Source organism: Danio aesculapii, chromosome 9 (assembly GCF_903798145.1).
Source record: "Danio aesculapii chromosome 9, fDanAes4.1, whole genome shotgun sequence".
Lineage (NCBI taxonomy): Eukaryota > Metazoa > Chordata > Actinopteri > Cypriniformes > Danionidae > Danio > Danio aesculapii.
The window spans coordinates 4920886-4941130 of NC_079443.1; the positions used below are offsets into that span (position 1 = coordinate 4920886).

The 20245-nt window shown below is 36.6% G+C and overlaps 1 protein-coding gene across 1 annotated transcript in view; it reads left to right on the forward strand.

The window, feature by feature from the left end:
- The window catches only part of kalrna (kalirin RhoGEF kinase a), a 258602-nt gene that overhangs the window by 219403 nt on the left and 18954 nt on the right, over positions 1–20245 (forward strand). The window contains 13 exon segments of the mRNA XM_056464813.1: positions 188–254; positions 1321–1424; positions 1514–1583; positions 1669–1755; positions 3351–3443; positions 3548–3598; positions 5288–5365; positions 7862–8047; positions 9018–9189; positions 9275–9483; positions 12337–12593; positions 17888–18023; positions 19404–19466. Coding sequence (XP_056320788.1) covers positions 188–254; positions 1321–1424; positions 1514–1583; positions 1669–1755; positions 3351–3443; positions 3548–3598; positions 5288–5365; positions 7862–8047; positions 9018–9189; positions 9275–9483; positions 12337–12593; positions 17888–18023; positions 19404–19466 — 1573 coding nt within the window.

Sequence of the window (20245 nt, forward strand, 5' to 3'; positions counted from 1 at the left end):
TGATTTTATAGAATGTTTAGCTGTGTGTGTATCTGTCCTTTTGGTTTGAATTAAATTTCTTACTTACCACAACACTATTAAAAGAGAAGTCTATTGTGCCTTAGCTGACCTAAACTTTATAGATCAATCCTTTTGTGACAGTTGAAAAACAATCTTTATTAACTATGTTATGCTTATTCTTTTGTAGGTTTGTAGTCAAGGAATTAATCCAGACGGAAAAAGACTATGTTAAAGATCTGGGAATCGTGGTTGAGGTGAGAAACAAGCTTTTAACAGAAAACCGCAGACATAATAGCCGCATTTCCACTATCGGGCCAGTGCGAGCCAGGGCTTTAATTGGGCCAGGTCGGGCCAATAGCCCGGGAGGTTGAGAAATGAGGCCGAAATCATGTCGCGTTTCCACTGTCGGGCTAGTTGCTCGCAGCGCGTCACGCAAACACCGCCCCCAGAACGTCCCCCGAATCAAACGTCACACAACCCGTCACACAACCCGCCCACTTCAGCGGGAACAAAAAACTCAAATTAAAACCACAAACACAACCTGGCATCACTACGAGAGCTGGAAGATGGAGAACACCGAAGCGATTGCTTTTTTACTGTTTGTGGTCTGTTGGTGTAAGGCCAGACAGCGATCCCTGGATAAGGACATTCGAGTTCGGCGGCATTTAACGCCGTCTATTTGCCTCTGAACATTTTCCTCGGCCCAAATGTTCAGAAGAGCCCTGGTGTCCTCAACTGACCAGTACTGTCTGCTATCCATTTTTTCTTCTTCTTCGTGAGTTGATCAAGCGCGATAGCAAAACAAATGTAAGGGAAGAAAGCATCTTGTCTCCTCTTTACCTGACAGGAAAACTCCGCCTTTGTACGTAACCCCGCCCCGAAGCCCCAGTTGGCCCTCCTTGGCCCAAGGTATTCGGAGGGCCGAAAAAAGCCGGACGCTGGCCCCAAGGAAGCCCCGCTTTGGCCCGATTACGCCCCGGAAGTGATAGTGGAAACGTGACTGGCCTTGGCTCGCCCTGGCTCGCTCGCTTTAGGCGCGATAGTGGAAATGCGGCTAATGACACTATGATAGTGACTGAAGGCACATTTGACGAGATGTAGCATCAAAATATTGTGTTTTTAAGTCCTTTCTCTTTTAACTTTATTCATTATTCTGTCTTACCTTGTTTTTACTCTGCTTTTGCATTTGAATCATAAGAGCTTTCACTTGAGTGGATGTGATGTCATCCTATTGTTTGTTTATTATCATTTACAACCACTATATATGGACATGTGAGTTACTGTTGCTTACTATTGCTACAACATTTGCTTTTTCTGAAGGGTTTTATGAAGAGAATCGAGGAGAAAGGAGTTCCTGATAACATGAAAGGGAAAGATAAGATCGTCTTCGGAAACATTCACCAAATCTACGACTGGCACAAAGAGTATGTTTCTCAGGTTCTCTTAGCTACTCTTATTTGCGGACGAAAAATGGTGGAAATGAAAATAATTCTGTTGTCAATTGCTGTTGAAGCTTTTTTGTCGGGGAACTGGAAAAGTGTCTAGAAGATCACGAAAAGCTGCCTGAGCTGTTCTGTAAACATGTAAGTACGTGTTTGACATGAGCTCTGATTTGGTTTAACTGTGTTAAGGCATTGCTCGTTAAGTTCTTGTGTCTTGTGTGTGTAGGAGAGACGGTTACACATGTATGTGGTTTACTGTCAGAACAAACCCAAATCAGAATTCATCGTTGCAGAATATGATTCATACTTTGAGGTAAGACGCACTTGATTTGAAATCATCCTGGTTCCCTTAGCAAAAAAGCCAGAAGTATTTTAGGATTGTTTGTTTGTTTGACATTTGGATTATTGGACTGACATTTATGAAACATGTTTTGGTCATGAAGAAAATCTCGAGAAACTGCATTTTAAGTCTAAATACAACTGAAAAGGTAGGGCTGGGCAATTGGCATGGACTGGTATATGATTGTGACGGTATGGTAACCTGGGATAAAAATATCCTGGTTTCACAGCATTGTGATTACTGCTCTAAAATATGATCTTTTTAATTCTCTGGGTAAAAAACAACAACCTATTCTTCATTGAAAACTATATATAGTTTATTTTAAGAAATATTAAGAAACCGTAAACATGTCAGGGTAAAAAATTCTAATAAATTATTAACTTCTGCTGTCTTCATTGGTTTAAAAAATACAGATTTCTTTACGTCTTTGGATATGTTTCTTTTCTATGGATATAAAGTAAGCCACTGCACTGTTGAGGCCTATAGTTGGTCTATACTATACTATACTATACTATACTATACTATACTATACTATACTATACTATACTATACTATACTAAATTAAAAAACTAATCACTTACACAGCAACATCCTATAGACTCTATAGGATGTTGCTGTGTAAGTGATTAGTTTTTTAATTTGTTTTCCTTAATCAATAAAATTAGATTGTCTTTGACAACAAAACCACATCAACTTGCATATACTTTGAAACGGTATATCAGAAAAATTTTGTGGTTTTAAAACCGGGACTTTTCCAAACCATGGACTGGCTTTACCTTCAAAAGCACATGAAAATCACCTCAATTAAATTGCCCAGGTCTAGTAAAAAGTTCAAAACAGGCTATAAATAGAGGGTGCTAATGGCTATTTTGGTCTTGTTCTCAAAGGAGTACCTGGAGATGTTGCTTGGTCCTCACACTGCTCATGGCACAATCATCCTGTCGTATTCATATATCAATGCACAATATTTAGAAATAAATGTTGAATATATGACATTTACTTTTGTATCTTTTAAATCTTAACACAAATTTTTATTTTTAATATGTGATATGTAAAGTGTCGAATCTTAGATTTCTATATATGGGAACGCTTGGTCAGCTGCTACTTTCACATTTGGCATTTGGATTGGCTGGCTCACAATGAGTTTACATCCATCCACCCAGACAGAAATATGGAAAAGCTGAAAAAAAAAATCCTGCATTTTCATTTTTTGTTTTTATGTCGTGCTCTTCTGTCAACAGTGCACTCATTTCACTTTGACAGCTTTCATCATTATTCTGCTTCATACTATAGTACCATGATAATAAGTTTTGAATACTTCAGTTAAGTACATATACTCTGTATGACTGTACTCACTGAATACTAGGATGTTATAAAGATGACAACATCAATGATTCCATACTCAGTCATGCCATCATCAAGCTACGCCTTTTTTGGTGTGAATATGTGAAAATTACATACTGTGCCTTTAAGGATTATGCAACCAGAAGCTCGCAAACATTTTTTTTTTATGTAACTGCAATCTTTTGAATCTTATTAGCATGTTTGTGTGTGTGTTTGGTTCACAGGGGATTCAGCAAGACATTAACTCAAGACTGAGCATCAGCGATTTTCTCATTAAACCCATTCAGAGAATTACTAAATACCAGCTTCTATTAAAGGTACCGTGGACATCAGCAGTTGATGCAAGTAGTAAATAATACTGTTTTATTAATGTACAACATTCAAATTGATACATATTTTTTTTGTTGTTGTTGTTATGAAGGATGTTTTGAAGTACAGCACAAAAGCAGGATTGGATTGTCAGGATATAGAGGTAAAAATACTTTTTTATTTTTTAAACAAAATGTTTATTTATGTAGCCCAATACAACATTATCCTGTACACAAATTGTATAAAAAATAATCAAATAAGTTCAAAGGAATAAAACAACATATAATACCTGAAATATGAAACCAATAAAAGAAAAAAGCAAGCTCAAATGACTCAATTTTGAGGAATTTCCCCATAAACATGGATTCTGTGGCGATTGTTCTAATACATGGTGAGCCATTTATACTAGGCTACAAGATGTGCAGCACCTGAAACTACAAATACAGGAAGCCTGTGCTGGCATTTCTCCTGTGGTGTTGCTATCAGTGTGTAAAGAGTGGGAGAAGAGGGTTGCATTGACGATCCAACACAATGTGCAGCACATTGAACACATTTTATAAGTGGTCAGAAACTTGTAAATAACTCATGAAAGAATAAAGTTATGTTAAAACCAAGCACACCATTGTTTTTCTTGTGAAATTCCCAACAAGTTTGATGTGTCACATGACCCTTTTCCTATTGAAAAAACAAAAGTTGGATCCAAGATGGCCGACTTCAAAATGGCCACCATGGTCACCACCTATCTTGAAAAGTTTTCCCCCTCACATATACTGATGTGCCACAAACAGGACGTTAATATCACCAACCATTACCATTTTATTAAGGTGTATCCATATAAATGGCTCACCCTGTAGAAAGAGGTAAACTATTCCACAAGATTCCGCCCTATTCCGCAACTAGGTATCCACAACTATTCTGACCTCATTGGTAAAATCCCGGGCTCCCTTTTTTCTGAACTTTGATCTGGAAAACATCTAGCAGATACACTTACTGGCACTTTATTAGATACACCTGTCCAACTGCTCGTTAACGCAAATTTCTAATCAGCCAATCACATGGCAGCAACTCAATGCATTTAGAAATGTAGACATGGTCAAGACGATCTGCTGCAGTTTAAAGCGAACATCAGAATGTGGAAGAAAGGTGATTTAAGTGACTTTGAACGTGGCATGGTTGTTTGTGCCAGACAGGCTGGTCTGAGTATTTTAGAAACTTCTGATCTACTGGAATTTTCACACATCTCTAGGGTTTACAGAGAATGCTTCAATAAAAAAGAGAAAATATCCAGTGAGTGGCAGTTCTGTGGGCCTAAATTTCTTGATGGTGCCAGAGGTCAGAGGAGAATGGCCAGACTGGTTCCAGCTGATAGAAAGGAACTCAAATAAACACTGATTACATAGCATCTCTGAACGCACAACACGTCCAACCTTGAGGTGGATGGGCTACAGCAGCGGAAGACCACACCGGCTGCCACTCCTGTCAGATAAGAACAGGAAACTGAGGGTACAATTCAGATAGGCTCACCAAAATTTGAAAATAGAAGATTGGAAAAGCATTGCCTGGTCTGATTTGTCTTGATTTCTGTCGCGACATTCGGATGGTAGGGTCGGAATTTAGCTTCCAACCCAGTACTAGTAAGATGTACCCAATATGTGTATGGTAACTGTCACATATTTCATATAGATAAGAAGCTGCCAAAAATCCTTAGCAGTGCAGAGAGAGAGAGTTTGTTAAGGAATGAACCAAGGCTACTATGTTTTATTGCACTTTTGTGACATTTGTTGAAGCATCTTTTGTTTCGTGCCCAGTGCTCAATTGTTTTTCTTGGTTTTATTGTTTGTCTTTACAACAGAATGCAGTAGACCTGATGTCCCAGGTTCCCAAGCTTTGCAATGACATGATGAATCTGGGAAGACTGCAGGGATATGAGGTATGAAAAGGTTTACCTTAACTCATTCTGAGGTTTCATCAAACAAAAACATGTAGTGAAATACAAGATGATTTTACCATGATTGAGTTCAGGTACTTCAGTTATTCCAAACCCATTCAACATTTCATCTTTCAAACAACAATTCATATTTTTAATGGCTTTGTGGTTTTAAAGAATTGTTACGTACAGTTGTGGGCAAAATTATTAGCCCTCCTGTGAGATATCTGTCTGTCTGCCTGTCTTTCTATTGTCAGTGAGTTAGTCAGTCTGTCTGTCTGTCTTTAACGTCACCCTAGTAGTGTTTTTTTTTTTTTTTCAGACCAAGCAGTTTTTTAAATTTTGTAATAATTTTTAAGGTAAATATTATTAGCCCCTTAAGATATATATTTGGTCCCACTTTATATTAAGTGTCCTTAACTACTATGTACTTGCATCAAAAAATAAATACAATGTACTTACTGTGCTCATAATGTATTTGAGAACACTTCTGGTGCTCTTGAGTTGGGATAGGGGTAGGATTATGGACAGGTTTGGTGGTATAGGTAGGTTTAAGGGTGGGTTAAGGTGTAAGAAATGGTCAACAGTGTATTTACAAAGGTAATTACAGAATTTAAATACAGATGTTATTACATACAGGTATTTAATCAAGCATAAGTACAGAGTAAATACGTGTATTTACACAATTAGTACATTGTAACCAATTATTTCTTTCGGTGTAAGTACATATTAGTTAAAGGCACTTAAAATAAAGTGGGACCATATATTTTTGTTCGATTGGCTGCAGAACAAACCACTGTTGTCCAATGACGTTCTTAACTTGCCCTTTTAGAATAATTATCTTAGTTAAGCCTTTAAGTTGCCCTTTAGATATGAGTATTACTACTAATAATGATACTATTAATAGTGTTAATAACATATATCAATATTACTTTAGTCTAAATATTACGTACTCTTCATGGCAAAGTCAAAAGAAAGTTCATTAGAGTTAATAGAAATTTGTTTTTAGAACTATTATGTTTAAAACTGTTAAAGTGTAGTTGAAAAATATTTAAAAAAATATTAAATTTCACAGTAGGGTTAGTTATTTTGACCTTAAAATTATTCCCTAAATTATGCTTGCCCTTAGCACACCAGCGCATTTGAGATTTAACTAAAAGCAATGAGGTTTGTTCTTGCATAACAGGCAATTTAAGGAGATATTTTCCATAATAAATGTCCTTTGTGTGTACATATTGATTCAGACTAGGTACGTTATGATTTTTTGGCGTATGTTTTGTAGCATCAATGTTTTCCTTGGAGGAACCGAAATCTCCTGGGTTTCATTTAAAATCAGTTTATTTTTTTGTTTAGACCATTAATCAATCTCTTGTGGGTTGGAATAAACATGAGGGTAAACTAACTATCGCAACCAGTGTCGGGTGTAATTAGTTACAAAGTAACTAGTTACTGTAATTAGATTACTTTTCCACAGAAAAAGTAAAGTAAGGGGTTACTTTTCATTTTCAGGTGATTTAATTACAGTCGTTTCAGGTCATTTAATTATTTATAATGTATTTATATTGTAAAGTAAATACTGTTAATAAATTCAACAGTTCTGGATCAATCAATTAAGAGAAGCGGAGTAATTAATTTATCAAGTAGACTTAACATGCTTGAGAAACTGCACAGAGAGTCAAATTCATGTCAATGCATGGTATCTATGAAATATTGTGTCATTGCTTTGAAATGTTTTGTGTTTTAATACATATATTTTTTATCATTCTTAAAGTGTTAGATTTTTTTAATAAAGCTAAAAAGCTCCAGTTTGGCTCACATTTAATGAATTAAGAGTTTATTTTCTATTGTCTATGCGGCTTTGAGATTTATATGTAATGCATTTATTCATTGAATTATAAGTTCTGCCAACTTATCCAGCATGTTTTACACAGCGGATGTTCTTCCAGCTGCAACCCAGTACTGGAAAACATCCATACACACTCATTCACGTACACTACGGGCAATTCAGTTTATTCTATTCACCTATAGCGCATGTCTTTGGACTGTTGGGGAAACCAGAGCACCTGGAGGAAACCCACGTGAACACGGAGAGAACATGCAAACTCTACACTGAAACGCCATCTGGCCTAGCCGGCACTTGAACCAGCAACCTTTTTGCTGTAAGGCAACAGTGCTAACCACTGAGCCACCATGTCGCCTCTGAATTTTAAGTTGAGTAAATTAATTTAATTACTTATTGAGTAACTAAAAGAGTAATTAAAAATGCAATTTAAATACAATTTTAATGATGTAATTAGCAATTAATTACTTTTTTGAAGTAACTTACCCAACACTGATGGCAACACTTACATTGTGTGAAATTTTAACATTTTAACCCCAAAATTTTAGCTTCCTTCAGAATCATTGACATGTTAATGTTCTCTTCAATAGCCTGTAGTTAGTGAGTACTTTGAGACATCATGACTCAGAATGTTGAGTTTGTATGTCTGTGTACTTCAGGGGAAGTTGACGAGTCAAGGAAAGCTCTTGCAGCAGGAGACGTTCTTTGTGACCGAGCAGGACTCTGGCGTTCTGTCCCGCAGTAAAGAGCGCAGGGTTTTCCTGTTCGAACAAATTGTCATCTTCAGCGAGCTGTTACGCAAAGGCTCTTCCACTCCAGGGTACCAGTTTAAGAAGAGCATAAAGGTAAATGAACCACTGTTAAATATAGACTTTATTCTATAATAGAGTGTATTAAGCCCAAAATACACTGGTTTTTATCTATACGCTAAGCTTATACTGCATGTAACACAAGTTTCATCAGCAGAATAGTATCTCGCAGTATTTTTTGTATGATTAGACTGTTTGTACATCAACTTTTTATTTATTATTATTATTATTATTATTTTTATTATGCCACCCTGGAGATTAACAGGGTTGCTTATATGATTTTGACAGGAAACAGGCATATAAATCTGTATTTTATTAATGTTTTTTGTAGAAAAAAGCTGTGAAAAGTGTTGAATTTGCATCGTATTTTAAAGGGCTTGAAAATTAATCGAAATTAAACAACAATTACGATTGGCTATATGATCAATCGATTGTCATGCACATCTTGTCAATGAAGCATGGTTGTGTGATCAGCAGTACATCTCCTCCGAAGGCTAGAGGGCGCTCTTGTGCAGAAACTCCAAACACTCATGAAGAAGAAACTCAGGAAATGCCATTAGCGTTGTAGAATAAATAGTATTTAACTTAAATTAACAATTGGATATTTGTTCATTGATTCAGCGAGACTAATATTCAGACACATTTCAAACACTTGCCAATAGTTATGAAGTGAGTTGAGCGTAAAAACATTATTAAATGTGGTATTTTCACATGCAGCATTTCCTACACAAAATCGTAGAAACGGTGCTAACAGCTGTCATAATCGCAGAATGATTACCTTGATTTCACTTCAGGATACTTTTGATTTAGTGTAGTAAATGTTGCTCCATCTAACTCAAGTGCTGGGCATTTACTACAGCTTGCTTTACTCAATATGTGCATGGAAATCGATTAATCGGTCAGCCCAACTCTTTAAATAAAAAATTTAAAAAATAGATGGATGGAGACATAGCCAATGCTGGTTACAAGACAGCTGAAGTCATGTGTGACTTGTATTTTTGCGCAGGTGAGCTTCCTTGACTTGGAAGAGCATGTTGAAAATGATCCATGCAAGTTTGTGTTGTCGTGTCGTGGGTCAGCAGAACGTTTTACCCTTCAAGCAGCAAACACGGACATTAAACAAGTCTGGGTTCAGCATATCACCCAACTACTAGATTTACAGAGCAACTTCTTGTCAGGTAAAACATCACATCAATCTTGTACATTTGAATAAACTCTCGTTTTTGCTGAGCCATTAAAATTATTTGGTGCATGTATCAACAGCTCTGCAGTCTCCCATTGAGTATCAGAAGGAGCGTAGTGGCTCTCAATCTCTGACCCGGAACTCTTCTGGGCGGATGGGTCAGTCTAATAGCAGGCCCTGCTCCACGGTTTCACTCGGAGCAGAGAAACCCTCTCTGTCTGGACGGAGCTCCACCCCGCTAAAGCTATCTACCTCCAATGGTGGTCCATGCCACGAAAGATACCGCAGGGTGAGAACACAGTACTTCTGTTTACCATAAATAGATAATTTGAGAAAATGTTTGTTTGTGCTGAAACTCGCTGTAAGGTGAATAGATGTATGTTACAAACCCCCGATGTTAGTCTGGGGGATGGTGGGGTTTGACATTTAGGTGTAATTAAAATATATTTATACAAACTGTGAATAAGTGCAAAAGACAACCAAAATAATACCAAAATTGTGATATTATTAATATTTCCCAAAAGTGAAAGGCAAAAATATACTATTTACAATATTTACAACACTGAGACAAATACAAAGACTGGGAAAAACAGGAGAGCTGGCAGAAGGGACATGGGCGGCGCTAAAGAAACGAAAAGAACAAAACCCAAACTAAATCTAACTTCCCAGAAGCATCTAGCTAACTAACTATGTGAAAACAAATATAATTAACACACGAAGAGTCTTCAGAGTCCTGACTGTCTACTCTATCTATCTATCCAAAAGTACAAGGGGTGGTGCTCGCCCCTGACCTAATGTACTATACAGAAGAGTAGTCCTAAGTGTTGCAAAATGTATGTCACGTGACCTTCTTACCTGTCCGCTTCGTCCAAGCCTCGTAAACAATGAAAACGGAAAAATGGAATGATATACGAATAACGGACGGATAATGTGCACACAAAACTGGCAACAACAAAATACACAGTTATATGGGTTCTTTCGTAACGCAATGCAATAAACACAAACAAGCGGAACAAGAAAACAAGAGAAGGAAGGGAAAAAAGAGGGGCTGGTGAGTGGTCTGGCGCGCGCTTTTATGATGGGTAGTCTTTGCTTATTGGATGTGACGTAAGAATGACGTAACCGGGGAGAAAATGACTGACAGCTGAATAGACCAATGAACGGAACCTGTGAATAATGAAAGCAGATATGGGAGAACAGAGCGAGAGAGAGAAAACACAAACAGAGCACAAATATGTAACACTCCCACCCATAAGAACAAAAATATAATATTGTTTGTTTAAAAAAAAAAATTGTGAAATTGAAAAAAAAAAACCTCGCAAAACAAACCATGTGGTTTAATTACCAGCAACTACACACACTTGGTAAGAGCATCGGCCACTATATTGTCGGTGCCCATCTTGTGACAAATTTCCAGGTTGTAATTCTGTACAATTAAAGCCCAGCGCATGAGGTGTTTATTTTGATTGTACATACGGGAGAGACAAACTAACGGATTGTGATCGGTGTAAACAAAGATTGTAAAAGAACTGGAACCAAGGTAAACTTCAAAGTATGGTAATGCGAATAGTAAGGCAAGTGCTTCTTTTTCTATAGTGGAGTAATTAATTTGGTGTCTGTTGAATTACCAGGAAAAATAACAGACCGATCGATTGTTTTGTTCCAAAACAGGGATCAAAAATGTTACTAAATATCTAAATGTTTTCTTTTACAAGGCAAAGTTCCTAAAGGGACCAAAACAGCTAAAACATGTCACGCCTGAGTAATAGTGATGGGAAGTTCGGATCATTTTATTGACTCGGACCTTTGAGTCTCGTTCATCGAGGTGAATGAATCATTTTTCGAGTCATTTCGTTCAATTTGACAAAATATTATTAAAATGTTACGAGTTGCTTCCAAACACATCTACAACTAGCCCAAAGGTTGAATACAATACAAACAGGTCATAACTAGAATGCTATAAGAAAGAAAATGATCATTCATTGTTTACCTGGTCTTTGATGGTATTTTTGTCTCTTCATATCAAATTTGAGTGGTTCGTTCTCGTGACACTGACAGTCACATATAATCTTAACCAATGTACACAGTCTGAGCCGAAAGGAGCCATGATTAGTTTACATTCTGAGTCTTCTGGTTATTGAGTCGTTCGTTCATCATGTGACAGCATGTAAAGACATGTCTCAAAACAGAGGACTCGAGAAATGAATGGATCAAATCTTTTGCCAGCTCTAAATGCATATGATTGGCTTCTGTCTTACACGAGATTAACGAATTACTCAAACCGAGGACTCGAGAGATTATTACATTATTATTATATATTAATATTATTAGCCCCAGGGCATACAGTGGCACAGTAGGTAGTGCTGTCGCCTCACAGCAAGAAGATCGCTGGTTCGAGCCTAGGCTGGGTCTGTTGGCGTTTCTGTGTGGAGTTTGCATGTTCTCCCTGCGTTCGCGAGGGTTTCCTCCGGGTGCTCCGGTTTCCCCCACAGTCCAAAGACATGCGGTACAGGTCGATTGGGTAGGCTAGATTGGCCCTAGTGTATGAGTGTGAATGAGTGTGTGTGGATGTGGCAGCTGGAAGGGCATCCACTGTGTAAAGCAAATGCTGGATAAGTTGGCGGTTAATTCCGCTGTGGCGACCCCAGATTAATAAAGGGACTAAGCCGACAAGAAAATGAATGAATTATTAGCCCCGTAAGCTATTTTTTTTAGATTGTCTACAGAACAAACTACTGTTATTCAAAGATTTGTCTAATTACCTTAACTTGCCTAATTAACCTAGTTAAGCCTTTAAATATCACTTTCAGCTAAATACTAGTATTTTGAAAAATATCGAAAAGTCATCGTGGCAAATATACAAGAAATCAGTTATTAGAAATGAGTCATTTAAACTATTATGTTTAGAACAGAAATATACAGGTGGCTAATAATTCAGGAGGGCTAATAATTCTGACTTCTGACAACTGTACATATTTTAAAACCAAGGCGAATACTATAAACTACTCCATATCCTAGTCATCCTTGCTAACTACTATTGTTGACCACTGAATTTTGCTGTGGAATTGTGTTTTACCATATTATAATTATTATTTATTTTGTGTTTTGTGTGTTGTATGCGGCGTGTGTGTGATTTCTCCAGCAGTTTGAAGGCGTGGGCTGTAACGGTACATCGTCCTCCTTGATGGTGACTCAAGATTATACTGCACTGAAAGAGAACGAGATCTGTGTCTCACAGGGTGAGGCAGTGCAGGTACTGGCCACTAACCAGCAGAACATGTACCTGGTGTACCGACCCGCAAATAGCCAATCTCCACCTGCAGAGGGCTGGGTGCCAGGACACATCCTAGGCCCCCTCACAAAACCTCTCGTAGACACTACTGCAGACTCAAGCATCAAGTAAGTGTCAATCAACACTAACCGGAGCTCTGATTGGATTGTTTAAGACTGCACCCCTCCCCCGCCCCCTTCATTTTGAGCACCCCCACCCCATTCTGTTGGAACTAACCTGGATGTTTTGGAGCTTTTTGCACGGGAGGTTTTGATTTTCTTCATGAGTTTTTTTTTTAAGTTAAACGTTAAAGAATGAACATACAAAACATTTTTCAAAGACGCATCGTTTTGTAGAATGAGGATTTGTGAAGAATCTTACATCAGTGTGGAAATGGAAATGTCTGGACTCTTATTTCAGTTCCTAACACCCAGTTTTTATTGTTTCTTTGTTTTTGTTGACATGATTATTGTTTTGTTTGTCCGTGTGTGAGTATGTGTGTGTGTGTGAAACTAAGAAAAAAAAGAAAAGAAAGCAAGCAAGGCCTTTTGAATGATTTGGCCTGTTTCTCCTGGAGGAGGACATATACTGTTGTCTATGGCAATTTTTTATATATAATTTGAGTTTGTGTTTTAATTGTATTTTTGTACAGATTTTTTGTTCTACAGGATCACATTTTTGGCAGTTTATTGTAAATACTGTTGGTTTCTTTATTGTTTGTAGCACATTCCTGTAAAGAGCCTTTTTGCACTATTTAAGTGAACCTTAATTAATGAAGTCAGGTTTGTGCAATAGAACTACAGTTGCAATGTTGTAGTGTAACTAATGATTTTAATTGTATATTAAATATGTAAAATAAATTTTTGACATGCGCATGACTTAACGATTTATTTTGACAGACTGTTTTATTTTTGTTTTATTATGTCCACCAAGAAAATTGATACTAAAAAAGTGACAACATAGTAGGGTTGTCACGATACTGGAATTTGTTACCAATCAATACTGAAAATTTAAAAACGTCCCTTTCCTGCTAACATTTGACCGCGCTCTTAAACAGCGCTGTTTTGCCATTGTGTTCATGTGCTCAACAGAAACGACTGTGATTGGCCGTGATGGTCATCAGTTCACTGAACTCACTGCTGTTTACTGAGGGTGCTTTCACACTAGCACTTTAGGTCCGCACCCCGGTTTGTTTGACGTCAGAGTACGGTATGTTTAGCTAGTGGGAATGTGTCTTCTGAACTTGGGTGCGCCCCTATGAACCGTACCTGAGTCTGCCTGAAAGAGGTGGTCTGGGAGTACGGTTCAGGGAAACTCAGGTATGGATTGTAAAAGATACGGACGTAGTATCCGTGACGTCACCCATAGGTTTCTGAAGAACCCAAAAGAAGCTACCAGTAGGCGTGGCCAACTGTCACCATTTTGTTCATGTGGCATCGCACCAACCGGGGGATACCAAACAAGGGCAAAGAGGCGGAGCATGAGCAGATCTACAGACACCTGCCAGCATTTTGCTTAGACGGGCTTTCCTATGGGAGAAACGCTTAATACTTCATTACCTGCGACTCGATTGTGTTCTGACCACATGTGCTTGGTTGTATACTATATAAATAAAGTGTTTAGACTTTTAAAAACACTGTTGTAATACATTGAGCCACTAAGCATTTGCCTTATGGTGTTTTTCTACAGTAGGAAAACCCGAATTACTTCCAAACACTTCAAATATAGTCTGTGTTAGTAAATCCAAGGCTATTTATGAAATCCAGGCATAACACTGTATGACAACATTTCAAATGACTGTTTTAGAACCTTCAGCTAATCAATCTGTCAGATTATGAAGTGCATTACAGCTCTAAAGAACATTATAAATGACGAATGATCTTAAATAAAACAAATACATGTATAGAGATGGTATATAAGTGTATAATTTCACTCACCCGAGAAACGGAGGCCGCGTGAATGGTTTGTGAGCACAATTAAGTGCACGCAGCATGCCATATCATCTGATAATTGTAAGAAATATTTACAAAAGGTGACTGACTGTGTAAAGCCACATAAAGCATGGCAAAAATACGATGTATATGCTGAGTTCAGCAACTTATCAGCTGAGATGATGTGACTGCGACCAGCAAGACCTAGCTGTCACTCTAGTGGCCACGCCCTTAATTATGCAGACTTAATATAACCTAATATAAAGGAAACGGATGAGTTATAAAAAATTCACCCCCTCACAGTTGTCATGAAGGGTAATATTAGCTATATGAAGCAAAATCTTTCTTTGTTCCAGGCTGTAAACACCTTTTTTTTCTCCTGTAAAGTTGGCCCTAAGTGTGCTCAAATTGTACGAAATTTGCTCTATATGGAGCCAGAACTAGTGAAATTTTGATAAATTGCAGTTTCAGTTACTTCTGTATTTGCTTCACGAGGGAGAGCAGGAGGTTGCTGCTTGGTATGAATGCAATCATACCAAATAACGGAAGTGAACTGCCAACTGTACAACAAACTATAATTTTTAAAACTTCCATTCGTGTGTGTGTGTGTGTGTGTGTGTGTGTGTGTGTGTGTGTGTGTGTGTGTATCACGTACTGTGCTTTGGTGACAAGCGGGACTGAGCCAGAGCAAGCACAGTGTGAAAGTACCCTAAGTGTAACCACAGAGACAGAGACACTGGAGCGTTTTAAAGCCACGATTTATCAGCAGATCGCTTGTATGTCAGCTCATAGACAAATCAGCAATGACTCTGAAATTCTCCAGTGTGAACAGCAGTGAGTTTGGTAAACTAATGACCTTCACGGCCAATCACAGTCATTTCCAGCCTGATCTCATGAGAAAACGTAAGTATTTTACGTTTTGTCAGTTTAGTGGCTAATTCGTACGATTTCAGTCGTACGAAATTGTACGATTTTAAAAAGGAGGCGTGGCACCTAAGCCCACCCCTAAACCCAACCATCATTGGCGGATGAGCAAATCGTACTAAATTGTATGAATTAGATCGTACGAATTCGTACGAATTAGCCACTAAATCAAAAAGTTACGAATTGCCGTGAGATTGTGTTGGTCATTTCTGTTGACCACGTGAACACAATGGCAAATCAGCAGTGTTTAAAAACTCACTCAAAAGTGCTCAAATGTTATCGGGAAATGGACGTTTTTAAAAATTTCAGTATCTAATGGTACCGAATTTCAGTAGCATGACAACCCTACGACATAGTAAGCTATACTTAATATTATAAGAAATCCCTCATTGCTTTCATATTGTAAAAGTGCAGTGCACCTTATTTTTGATTTCTTTTAGGTTGTGTTTTTATTTAGTAATGTAGTATAGAGTACATTTCTTTTGTGTTGTACTAACCTCTTTTGTCCTTGACAGTAAAGGTTTGTGTGTGAAGCAGTATTTGATGAAAGATATGAAGGACTGCCATTCTCACACAAACCGCGTGTCCACCTTGGTGTAAGGATTTATATACATACAGCATTTCGATATTTGAACTTTATATGATTTTTCACTGTAATGAAAATAAGAGAGGTCTCATGCATTTCAGACTGCGCTTATTTGATCAAAAATATAGTTAATATGTGAAATAATATTATACAAAATACCAATTTTAAGTATTAAAATGCCTTCAAAATGCTGAGTTGGTACTCATGACACTTGGTTATTATTATTTAGTTATAGATATTAAAGATATTTGATAGTTTGATAGTAAATGCTGTATGTAGATTTATATACATACAGCATTTCGATATTTGAACTTTATATGATTTGTTATGTTCATGAAAATAAGAGAGGTCTCATGCATTTCAGACTGTGCTTATTTGATCAAAAATATAGTTAATATGTGAAATAATATACAAAATACCGATTTTCAGTATTAAAAATGCCTTAAAAATGCTGAGTTGGCACTCATGACACTTGGTTATTATTATTTAGTTAAAGATATTTATTACTATCAAACTATCAAAAATATAGTTAATATGTGAAATAATATTATACAAAATACCAATTTTAAGCCTTAAAAATGCCTTCAAAATGCTGAGTTGGCACTCATGACACTTGGTTATTATTATTTAGTTAAAGATATTTATTACTATCAAACTATCAAAAATATAGTTAATATGTGAAATAATATTATACAAAATACCAATTTTAAGCCTTAAAAATGCCTTCAAAATGCTGAGTTGGCACTCATGACACTTGGTTATTATTATTTAGTTAAAGATATTTATTACTATCAAAAATATAGTTATGTGAAATAATATACAAAATACCAATTTTAAGTATTAAAAATGCCTTCAAAATGCTGAGTTGGTACTCATGACACTTGGTTATTATTATTTAGTTATAGATATTAAAGATATTTGATAGTTTGATAGTAAATGCTGTATGTAGATTTATTTACATACAGCATTTCGATATTTGAACTTTATATGATTTGTCGTGTTAATGAAAATAAGAGAGGTCTCATGCATTTCAGACTGCGCTTATTTGATCAAAAATATAGTTAATATGTGAAATAATATACAAAATACTGATTTTCAGTATTAAAAATGCCTTCAAAATGTTGAGTTGGCACTTATGACACTTGGTTATTATTATTTAGTTAAAGATATTTATTACTATCAAAAATATAGTTAATATGTGAAATAATATTATACAAAATACCAATTTTAAGTATTAAAAATGCCTTCAAAATGCTGAGTTGGTACTCATAACACTTGGTTATTATTATTTAGTTATAGATATTTATTACTATCAAACTATCAAAAATATAGTTAATATGTGAAATAATATTATACAAAATACCAATTTTAAGTATTAAAAATGCCTTCAAAATGCTGAGTTGGTACTCATGACACTTGGTTATTATTATTTAGTTATAGATATTAAATATATTTGATAGTTTGATAGTAAATGCTGTATGTAGATTTATATACATACAGCATTTCGATATTTGAACTTTATATGATTTGTTATGTTCATGAAAATAAGAGAGGTCTCATGCATTTCAGACTGCGCTTATTTGATCAAAAATATAGTTAATATGTGAAATAATATACAAAATACCAATTTTAAGTATTAAAAATGCCTTCAAAATGCTGAGTTGGTACTCATGACACTTGGTTATTACTATTTAGTTAAAGATATTTGTGCTTTTTATCTTTTTATACTTTTTTAGTTTAATGAAAATATGTACATATATAATTCTTCCCATTTTTCCCTTTCTATGTAAATCATTTTGTTCAAAATATGTAATTAAATGTGGTTTTTTGTTTTGGTTTGGTTTTGGGTTTTGTTGACCTCCCTATTTCCCTGGCAAATTAATTTCCCCCTTTAGCACGTTAATATGCTTTTTCCTCACTCTTAGATTTGCATTTGCACCACTGCATGCGGGTTTGACAACTTGATATTTTGACACAACAGGAAATCTCTTTCGTGGAACACACTTCGTGCTCGTAAGCGCGCAGAAAAGGACAGCGCGCCCCTCAAAAGTGACTTTAAAGTTGAGAATGGACTGCGTAAGCCAAAGGAAATTCTCAGCAGCAAGGTCAAAGTGAAAGTGAGTAGGGGGGTGTGGAGGATGTGTGTGTGTGTGTTAATTTCCACCATTGTGGAAATTGAGACTGAAAATACTCATCCCTCTTGTGTTTTTTATTGTAGTAACAGCATAATATAGACAGTTTTCTTTTCATGCGTTTGTTCTATTTTGTTTAAAGTGTTCCACGGCGCATGTCTTGTGCGTAGCCAGGCATTTATACTTCTGCGTGCTGTTTATGTTGCTCTGCAATAACACTTCCAAAGTGCTAGCTGGCAGTAGGTTATGGTATGTTCCTCTGTATTGAGTTTCTTCGCTGGTGTTTTGCTTTTTCTGAACGCTACCTTAATGTATAAGTAGATAAAACTCGCTCATTCAGAGGTGATAACTGGTGGACACGCAACAACTTCAATCATAAGGTAAACACAAAACATATGGAGCTCCTTCACAGAATTTGAAACTTGTAAATACTCGCTCCATCGGGCTCACAGCTCTCGGCACCGCCCATACTCGGCACAGCTACCAAGCCAACCAATCACAGAGTTTGTGCTACGCGACGTTGTGACGAGTAGTTACATTTTTTGAGAGGTCAGCATCCGCGTCAGCCATGGCGAGGTCTTTGCAACCACACGTAGGCTGCGCCAGACCATATGCAAATGCTTGACGCAGAAGTATACAACATACTTTAGGGTCAGTTTTATTTTCATAACCAATAGATGTGCACCATCCCACGCTTTAGCTTTTTAGTGGGGTCAGAAGCAGCATCTTGATAAGATTCATTGTGAAAAAGAAAACAGTTCACTTTAAAGCAAAATTGTATATGTATTGGAATTGTATATTGTATATGTACGATGTTCTGTTTGTCCAGTTTTACAGTAGATGTTTTGTTTTTGGGATTAATGGCATTAATATCCCTGCCTTTTTGCCTTGGCATTCTTTAAGACTAATGCAATCTCGCAACAATTGGTAAGTGTTTGATTTAGTGGCTAATTCATATGCATTCGAATGATCTCATTCGTGCATTTTAGCAATATTTGCTCATCCACTAATGAGAGGTAGGTTTAGGGGTGGGGTTTTAGTAGGGCACGGCTCCTTAAAAAAATCTGTAACACTTTAAGTAACGAATATTATTTCACATCCCTAATCCTACGCAATACCTAAACCCAACTACTACTATAAGAAGCTAATTAGTAGTCTATTGAGCTAAAGGTTTTAGTTAATGATTTGTTAATAGCTCAAATTGTACATTTAAAATAAAGGTTGTATCTATTTGTACAAACAACATCATTTGAATATGTATGAATTAGCCGCATTTCTGACAATATTTTCCTTGTGGAAATTCCACCCTTATGTATTCCTGTACTGTGAGTGTTTAACTGTTTTCTCTCTCAACCCAAACCACAGGAGTCCCGCAGCTCTGATGAGTCTGAATGCGAGGATGATCTAGACCCCAAAACTAGTATGGAGGTAGAGATACTGATCTCAATGCATTACCATCCATTCATCAATCTATCAAACCTTATCATGACTAATGTAGACCTATAAAATAACAGCATTAGCTTGTTTACATACTGTATGTGATCACATGGTATTTATTAAATTAGTGATAATAAAGCAACAAGATGTAATCTGTTACTAACATGTGATTTATTTTTTTATGTACTACATTCAAAAAATATTGCTTGCTGCTTGATCAGACTACTTATTTAAAATGAGTTGAATCAACTCAATTCTTATTATTATTAAATTTGTAAAAAGTATCAAGTTAACCGATTTGTGTGAGGACAACCAGCCTGATCTCACGAGAAAACGTAAGTATTTTACGTTTTGACAGTTTAGTGGCTAATTCGTACGAAATTGTACGAATTAGATCGTACGAATTAGCCACTAAAAAAAAAGTTACGAATTGCCGTGAGATTGTGTTGGGACAACATAAAGGCATTGTGTGGAACCCAGCATTTTTTACACTGTATATCATGAACATTTGAAGGGTGTCTTCGTAACTTTTTGATTTAGTGGCTAATTCGTATGAATTCGTACGATCTAATTCGTACGATTTAGTACGATTTGCTCATCCGCCAATGACGGTTGGGTTTAGGGGTGGGGTTAGGTGCCACGCCTCCTTTTTAAAATCATACAATTTCGTACGACTGAACTTGTACGAATTAGCCGCTAAACTGACAAAACGTAAAATAATTACGTTTTCTCATGAGATCAGGCTGGCTATTTCATACCCTTGATGAGTA